A 9,594-nucleotide genomic window follows, 5' to 3' on the forward strand; every position below is an offset into this window, starting at 1 on the left:
ACACACACACACACACAAATGCACATGTACACACACACCACACCACACCACCCATACACACACACACCACACCACACACACACACACACACACACACACACACACACACACACACACACACACACACACACACACACACACACACATGCTGCACCACACCACATCACACATCACACTCCATACCACACACACACACACACACACACACACACACACACACACACACACACACATCTATTGCATGCCCTAGTTTTAATTGTGAAATAGCTGCTGGAGTTTGTAGAGCATGCTGTTGACAAGTCATGACCAATACCATGTAATGAAATTTTGACTGCATTATATCATTTATTCATGAACCATAAGTACAGCCATTGTTTGTGTTATGACCAGTTAATTGATTCCTGAGCATTTTGTGCCAGTGAATAAATATGACCATACTTCTCGATCACTCTTCACATGATCTATTGCTGCACTAATATTTTCCTTTCTGCTTCTCACCTCCATGAATCAAACAGCCTTCTGCATAGTGGTTCAATAGTTCCTTTGTTTTTACACAACTGGGCATTGTTAATTTCACTAGTTGCATGCTCTTGGAGAATTCAACCTTCTCTTCTGCACCTCTTCATGTACTCTTTACTTGAAGATGTTAGCCAGAAGTTGCATGGCAGCTGCTGTATAGATGCTCCAGCCTTTATATGCATTCACTGCCCACTAGTCATCATCTAGTTGCCAAACCTACCTGCTATCCCTTCTTGATACACATCTTTTTCTTTGTTTCTTCTTGTTTAACATCCTTATTTTCCCTTATGTGGCTGGACAGGGCAAGGCCCGTACCAAGAGTCGTGAAGGTCGAGCCGCGTACCTTCCCTTCAACAATGTAAGCATGGCCTCAGACCGTGCCTTCAATCCTTACCACAAGTCGCTCGGGAAGGTAAATGCACATACACACACTGCAACCTTTTCACCTACCAGATCTAATACACACACACACATACAAACACACAGTGCTATTCATGGAGGTATAATACCTCCATGGTGCTATTACAGCCATAATATTGTCTTTAATTCCGTCTGTCCACTCTTGAACATAGATGTGGCACCTGCGTATTGTGAGTTTGTGATTGCGTAAAGATCATTTGAATGTTTGTGTATACAAAAAATCCTCAAACCATCGTATATGAACCACAAACAGAAGATTTGCATCGATAATATACCATACAAGGACACGAAGAAACAACTTGTATATCAAACAGTATAGTTTGATCATACTCGAACGATCTATAGCCTTTCAGATACTCATATTTCCTCTCATTAAGGGATATAAAGTGACATACGACTCTGCAAGTGTCATAAGTGCATAAGGAATTTTGATGTGCTGCATGTATAAATAACATGAGTAGCCTAATATATTTGAAATAGCCTTGCATCGCATTAAACAGTTATTATTTATTATTTCATGTTTTTTTCCCATTATTAATCGTTATTTACATGCAGTAAATTATTAAGATACCCGCCTGCTGGCTGGTTTATCTGTGCTTTGAAGGCGCGTGCTGTTTTTGTAAACAAGACAAACATATTCGCTGCAACTATAATATACGACTTTCCAATTAGGGAAAATATTTTCTCAGGTTGTTTTAACTGAACCACAACTATTTGCCACGCCAAATTTGGAAAATAAACATATTTTTCCTTGAAGGTCTGCGGGAAGACACGGGGTAGACCTTGCCTTCCCTTCGTCTCTCCCGCAGACCTTCATTCCAAAAATGCTAGTGACTATAGATACGCACCGTCCTTCCCTTCGATCTTCGTCGCTAAACCTTCGTGACTCTTGGTACGACTCCAAGAGTCTCTCCCACTCTTGACGATCGTATACTTTCTCCTCTCTGCTGTTCATCCTTCTCACAGTATACTTATTTCTCTCCACAACCAAATCCCAAACTTGATTCTTGCTGTTTCTATTTCACCTTCTTCCTTCATTTCTTGTACCGAGCCCAGTTCTCATTACTACTTCCTTTTCCAGGTGTGGCATTTGGTGAGGCAACAAGAGTCAGAACAGCGGGAGGGGGAACGCACCAACAAGATGGTGTCAGAAATCTACCTCACCCGCCTCCTCTCCACCAAACTCACACTACAGAAGTTTGTCGACGATCTGTTTGAGACCATCTTCAGCACAGCCCATCGAGGCTCAGCGCTGCCCCTGGCCATCAAGTACATGTTTGACTTCCTTGATGACCAGGCCCTGCAGCATGGAATTACAGATCCAGAGGTGAGAATCAGATGGGGGTGTACTTGTATGCAGGACTTGTGTTAGTCATGTTATCCTTATCCTCTCCTCCCGAAATTGACCTCTCTTTTGGCCACTCTTTATTTTTGTCATTTTTTTAGGAGCAGCGTTTAGTGGGCTTTTGTTTCTACACTTTTTTTATGCCCTTGAGCTGCTTCCTTTCCTGAAAAAAATAAAAAGGAATCCCGTCTCCACATCTCTATCCACCCCATTCATTGTTATCCTGTCTATATCTATCCACCCCATTCAGTGTTATCCTGTCTCTCATCTCTATCCACCCCCTTCAGCACACACATTAAGTAACCTGAATGACCCTCCCTCAGGTGGTGCACACATGGAAGAGCAACAGTCTGCCTCTCCGCTTTTGGGTGAACCTTATCAAAAACCCCAACTTTGTGTTTGACATCCACAAGTCAAACATCGTGGACGCTTGCCTCTCGGTGGTGGCCCAGACCTTCATGGACTCCTGCTCCACCTCCGACCATAGATTAGGTGAGTGAACGGATGTGAAGGAAATAAAGATATGATAATGTTTGGTGTGAAGTTATCCATTGTATCATATAAGAAAAGCAAATGATGATAGATTGGAGCTGCATACCGATCATACGTAAAAGGTTAACTAATAATAAACACGAATATGCTAAAAAAATTTCACTATTGCTTGTTGCTGCGATCATTTTTTTCCAATCATGGTAGTAGTAAAGAATCTGATTGGATTGATTAGGTGTCAAGTCTCCAATTTTCTTGCATGTTATTATATTTGCTTAGCTTTTTCTTCAGCTTTGTTATTCACTGCCTCTTACTTAACTTGTGTAAGAAGAAATTATCTTTGACTGCAGCATCACATGATTATCTCAAACTTTCCAAGCTTATTCCAATCAGCCTAAGCCAGCTAACACTCCATCCTCCACAGGCAAGGACTCCCCCAGCTCCAAGCTCCTGTATGCCAAGGACATTCCCATTTACAAGGAGTGGGTGGAGCGTTACTACTCAGACATTAAAATCATGCAGCCCATCTCAGACCAGGACATGAATGCTATGTTAGCAGAGGAGTCCAGAGTAAGTATTGAGATTGAGGGATTCAAAATAAGTGAAAGACTAATATAATATCACTTCAAAAAATAATAAGGGGGTGAGCACAATTAGGATTCAGAGAAGTAAAGAGAATTTCTATTTCAGATGCACACCACAGAGTTCAACAGTCTTGCAGCCCTTGCAGAGCTGTACAACTATGCCTTCAAATACAGTGACCAGCTCATCCTGACACTAGAGGAGGACGAGTTCTCCACGAAAAACCGTCTTGCCTATCGACTGGAGCAGGTCCACAATATCATGACCACCGACCACGACTGACAGGACGCCCCCCCCGCCCCTGGCCCCGGCCCTGACCAAACCCAGACCCAGCAGACCCAGCAGCAACGGGGTCCCTCCTCAGGCACCGCAGCCCCCGGCTCCTACTCTCCCCCTGGCCCGTATGGGGGCTCTCCGCCACATCATGTGTACCCTGGGGGTGGCCCCTATGGGGTGTCACCTCCCCAGTCTGCGGTGTATGAAGGGCAGCTGGAGACCATGTTTACCTATCGTGGCCAAGAAGGTGGCCCAGGGGGTCCGGGGGGCCCTGGTGGTGTAGATGGCAGTGTATATGGCCTGTACGGGGTACCCCAGCATGCCAGACTCTCCCCGGGGGCCTACGGTTCGGCCCAGTTTCCCGGCCGGGGTGCCCCACAAGTGTATGAGTTTGAATATGAGGAGCCCAGGTTCACCTGAGGTCCCGCCCCACCAGGAGGAAGGTTTGTCTCTGCTCAAAATGGGTTCGTGGGCGGTGTGTTGGGGCCGGCGAACGAGGCCCACCCCACACCCCGTCCTGCCCTGGGGCCGGCATAAAGTGGAGCCCCACACTGACCCTACTAGTGGTGCGCTGCAGTGAGCACAGTGGTGCCCGGAATGTGTCGAGTGGTGCCCCGGACAAAGTGTGAAGATGCCCTGCACAGGCATCCGTTGGTGCCCCGGAGGAAGCATAGTGTTGCCCCAGGATGAGCATGCAGTGGTGCCGTGGAGGGAGCTCAAGTGTGCCCCGAGGTGAAGCACAGTGTTGTGACCCAAGGAAGCTTAGTGGTGCCCTGGAGCAAGCAACGAACAAATGTGTGTTGCAGTAAGGGATAAGTGGAACAGAAGCAGCGAGACTTTTTTTTCTCACAAATTATGCACGACAGTACACCCCTCCCAACCCCCCCCTGCCTCCTCAGCGCGCCAAGACAAGTGACTCATGGCAGTAACCGAATCAGGAAGAAAATATTTGACTTTTTTTCCTTTTTTGGTACTTTTATATTTTACTCATTAGACTTATCCAAATGAGTTAATCGTTCAACTTGGTGCTCTTACCCCCTTCATCCCCTGCATGTGTGTGTGTGTGTGTGTGTGTGAGTGTGTGTATGTATGTTGTGTGTGTGTTTGTGTTTTGTGTGTGTGTATACATGCTTTTATGCATGTATGTCTTGACAAGCACACTCCAGCACGCAATTACCTGCTAATGCATACGTACATGTGTACGTCTTGAGTACATAACTAGGACTGTGCCCTAGTGAGTAAAATTGAGAAAAAGAAACATTTCTGATTTGGAAGCCAATCACTGCAAACATCAGAATTTGTACGTTAATTTCATTAAATTAATATTCTCAAATGATTGTCGTATTCTATATTACTTGCTTTAGGTCTCCCCATTTTGTCTTCCACCAAGGACTGACTGAAGCAGCCGTCGGGGGCAGTGACAGGTACTTGGTTCAGTTCAAGCAACAGAATGAGAAAAGTGAATGAGGTGCAGAATGATAGTGAGTGAGTGGTATATTGAGTGTGCCACATTTTGTAACCCCATCAGTGAGTTAGTATGATTTACCTGGGTCATTGACATTTCAACTTAGTTACCCCAATGTGATATTTTTAGTAACTCGGTATATCAAGGTTATTGCTTTTTTGAGTTCTCCGCCCCTGCCTCCCTTCCCCCACCTCCACAACAACCATAACTCTGACCACCACAACAACCACAAACAACACAACGAGCTACCGCCACCACCACCACCACAGGAGTCAGGCTCTGCGCCAGGACTCGGAGGTCAAGGAAGCACCTGTTCTCCTGCAGCCAAACAGCCAAACAATCTTCTCGCCACCACCACGTCCTCCTGAGGGAACCAGGCGGCCACAACAAGCTCTCATCTCACCGTTCAGTGGAGGAGGTTGCCACCCTCACCCCAGGACCTCACCCCTGGGAGTGAGGCCCACGTCATCCCTACCTATTCAGACATTACATTCAGCAGCAGCAGCAGCAGCAGCAACAATAACAACAACAGGAGGAGAAGAAGGAGGAGGAGGAAGCCAAACTGTAGCATTTACTTGGACACTGTTGAAGCTGTTTTCACTGTAACCCCCAATGCCCCCACCCCCCATCATCCCCGCCTCACATTCCCCATCAGACCCCCTCCCCCTTGCCCCCTCCTCATCCCACTCGCCCCACAGCATTTACCCAAGAGCAGGATCGACTATAGCAAACTGTTTACTGCGCTCGAAATAATATTAATAATAATAATAATAATATTAATGATAATGGTACTAGGCTTCTGTCTGTCCGAGGTAACACTACTCCTGTCCTGACCGCATCATCATCGCCATCATCACTTTTGAGCTGCTCTGTTGCGCTAAAAACCGTAAATAATAATAATAAATAAATAATAATAATAAAAACTTTTCAGATGTTTCAAGTTTCATGTGATATTTCTCTGTGTACGAAATGTGTGTGCGCGTGTGTGTGTGCGCCAACTGTTACTGCCATGTGTGTGCGTGTGCGCGCGTAAGAAAAAACGAAGGAGCAGCAGGAGGAAGCCTGTGCGTGTATTGTCTTGGTGTTCAATGGACCTCTTCTAAGCTTCTTTTTTGACGTTGGGTTGCCTGCATGGAGAAGAGAAACGTAATAATTTCCCCGCCCACCCCCCAGAGGTTTGGTTCTCGCCCGTGTGTTGCCGCGACCCTTGGGATGAACTGTCGAGCGTCCGTCCCACTGGGGCTCGGAGGCCATGGCTGGATGGAAAATTTTTTGTGTCCTTTTTTCAAGTGTTGTCTCGGTGTCGGGTGTGTAGGGAGGAGGTGTGTGTGTGCCAATTCCAGGGCCAAGCTGATGCCTTTAGCCGTTTGTATTTCATTGTTATTTGTCTACATTGTTTTGCTGATCCACTGCTGACCTTGACATCTGCGTTTTGTAAACTACTCCAAGGCGAAAATTGGATGACTTTTCTTTAGCTATTCTATTTGTTAATCCATGGAAAGCAAATTTTGAAGATGGTATTTTTCACATGTCAAAAAGATTCGATTCCTTGGCAAGAGCTGAATAGAATAGTCTGAAGCACGAAATTCAATAGCAAATTACTTATTGGTACTCACAGATATAACAATAACAAAATAGTATGCATGTAATGGCTACGGCCCAAGAATTTTATGTAGTGTGATGTTATTTGTCTAGTGGTTCAATTTTTAGGTAAATTTTGCAATGATTATCTCTTGGATTAATAAGTTCAGTACAAATTCTAATTATTCGAACTTCCTGTCATGTGGATAATTTTATGATGTCTTCAGATTTATTATCATAAGTCGAACATTACTTTATTACTATTATTTATTATCACTATGTATCATTTTTAGTAGAATTAAAACCAAGACAAGATTTTTCATGGATCGTAAGCAAAGTCTAGGCAATACACTGCAAGCCGAACATTACCTTCCACACCACCAGAAAGGCATCAGCTTCCCTGTCTGTAGTCTTCACGTCCAATACTTCGCCTGTGAGAGGTGAGCCCAGAAGAGACAGAGAAAGCAAGAGAGAAAGCGAAAGAGTGAGAGAGAGAGCGAGAAAGCGAGAGAGAGAGAGCGAGAGAGAGAGAGAGGCGCTACGGTTTTGAAGTTATGATTCCTTTAACATTACAACTTTTTTGAAAGCTGTGTGTGCTGCACTTGTGTATATTGATAATTATTTCCTGTATAGTTCCTTTGTATTATATTAGTACTTGTAAGAAGGAAGAATATGAAAGCCCCCATTTGATACAATCATTACTGGTATTAATTATTAAACTTAAAGAATACAAGTAATACGATGTTAATATACAAATTCTATCACTGTAATAAGGAGCGAGACTGTACATATGGAGGGACGATGCCGGCTGGCGGACTTACATTATTTCTCTGTATTACACATTCTGGGGCCGAAGTTGTTGTTTTAGAATTCTTGTTGTAATTTATATTTTTACAATTATTACCGCTATTTTTTGCTGTTCCAGACTTGTGTGTGACGAAATGCTCTTGGCTGAGTGAGATGAATTGTTTTAATACTCAAAAGTTCCTGGTTTTATTGGAGGTCTATAATAAAGGTTAGCTGTGATTAGGTTTCTTTTATTATGTATTAGAAGCAATGCAAAAATTTAAAGGTTTTTAGTCCAATATAACGAGGATTCCATTTTAACCCACCCGTAGATTAATATTGCGTTGGAGGAAGAGATTTCAGACGTGGAGAGACAACCGATTCATGTGTCAAGTCCCTTCGTATACACATCCATACAGTTCTACGTCTTTTTCCGCAAACGTTTTCCCTGCGTCAAGTTGCTGGAACACTCGCGACTCACTCGGCCTCGTCACATCCCGCCCTGGTCTAGTCTCTCGCCGCCGGCCGCCCTCTGCTCCCCTCCCCGCCTCCCACTGTACAGGCGCCATGTTATGTGTATGTCGAGTCTGTGTTTCATATAAATGGATCAATAAATTTTTTCACTGTAATGACCACATGTTTTATTGCATCTTTATTGACACAGCAGACCCTCTATTCAACATGAGACCAGTACCAAAGGAATTCATGCTAAATGGAGGTGTTACTTCACTGAGACTTGTCGATTTGGGATTGGTGGGATTTCTCTTTGGCTTGTGTGTGTGTGTGTGTGTGTAAAGAAATTAGCTCAAGGGTGCAGTATATATGGAAATCTTTGAGAAACTTGCTAAATAGAAAGTCTGCTGTACTGTATTTTTTATTATTTCTTATACTTATTTGGTGCCCTTTTCTCCTGGGGTAACTTGGTCGTCCTCTGTACCCTGTAACTTGATGGCCCTGTGTTCTAAGGTTAATTCCCATCACAGCCTCAAGGGCCACGCACAATTTAAATTTTTACCTTTTCACCTAAGAGGAAGCCCACAATTGAAATGCCCCCAATGTCTGTTCCTACCTTCCTATGTATTTTTTCATTTTTTCAATTAGTATCATCATTATTCTTGCTATCATCATTATTCTTATCATCATTACTATAGTTTACTGGATAGTCTGTTCTCTCTTGCTCTAAACTCTCTGGCTTGTGTTCTAACTCTTTATCTTGAGTATCGTGTTTAACCCATTAGTAGTGTTCAACCGTGATGGCCTCTTGCTAAATCCTCACCCTAGGAGTGGGCAGTTCTGTACATTTTGTCATGGGCCAGTATTTGAGGGGTGGCGCTCATCATGTTTGGATGTTAGATCTCGTAGAATGCTTGCTGTTCATTCTCAAGACGCCTCTCCTTCCAAACTTGAACTCTCTTCCGGCCATTATTTTTGAGGGAGCAACATTTAGCGAGTTTTTATGTTTTGTTGCTCCCCGTGAAATACTTCTTATGCTGTAAAACAAAAAGTCTACTGTGCCCTTGGGAAGTGTGTTGGGTCATCTGCTATTCATTACATATACAAAGGATGCTTCTCTGCTATCCATTACTTCTTTAGTTTGCATCAATCATCGTGTCTGTGGATGATAGTTATACTGAAATGCCCCAGGGAAATGTTGGGTCCTCTGCTAGTCATTACATATACGAAGGTTCCTACTCTCCCACCCATTACAGACTCCTTTTTTTTTGCATGCCAGTAATGCCGCTCTATAGGCCAGTGCTCATCCCGTAGACAATTGTTCGTTTAATCCACTAAGGACTGCCATTGCTCGTTAACTGGCGGCAGTGAAGTGGCATCCCTCAGAAAAGCAATTGATGGTCTTCTCTAACCATTTATTCTCTTGTACGAACTTCCTTGAGTGCACACGACTTTAGGTACGGTATATATCCTTTAACTATGGCTGTATCCATCTTTCTGTGAGTTTTCTTTGTCTTCATTCACGTATTTGTTCATAGGCCTATAATTTCTAAGGATATAGTTTATTTGCCGTGTAGAGAGTAGTTTCCTGCAGCTGTACCAAGGAGACTACATAATTCTATAGTCTCCTTGGGCTTTACTAACCACCTCATCGTTTCGAACAAGTGGTTCGAACAAG

The 9,594-nt window shown here is 43.8% G+C and overlaps 1 protein-coding gene across 7 annotated transcripts in view; it reads left to right on the top strand.

Moving 5' to 3' along the window:
* The window catches only part of LOC127007072 (plexin A3-like), a 102,381-nt gene extending 94,286 nt beyond the window's left edge, over positions 1–8,095 (top strand). For 4 of the 7 annotated variants that reach the window (XM_050877601.1, XM_050877602.1, XM_050877604.1 and 1 more), the window contains exons 23-27: positions 821–931; positions 2,021–2,266; positions 2,608–2,776; positions 3,198–3,343; positions 3,464–8,095. In XM_050877601.1, coding sequence (XP_050733558.1) covers positions 821–931; positions 2,021–2,266; positions 2,608–2,776; positions 3,198–3,343; positions 3,464–3,637 — 846 coding nt within the window. In that variant the 3' untranslated portion in view covers positions 3,638–8,095. The remainder of the gene's footprint in view (positions 1–820; positions 932–2,020; positions 2,267–2,607; positions 2,777–3,197; positions 3,344–3,463) is intronic. The other 3 variants (XM_050877605.1, XM_050877607.1, XM_050877608.1) reach the window with 1 other exon arrangement.
* The last annotated feature ends 1,499 nt before the right edge of the window (positions 8,096–9,594 follow it).

Source organism: Eriocheir sinensis, chromosome 34, assembly GCF_024679095.1.
Source record: "Eriocheir sinensis breed Jianghai 21 chromosome 34, ASM2467909v1, whole genome shotgun sequence".
Taxonomy (NCBI): domain Eukaryota; kingdom Metazoa; phylum Arthropoda; class Malacostraca; order Decapoda; family Varunidae; genus Eriocheir; species Eriocheir sinensis.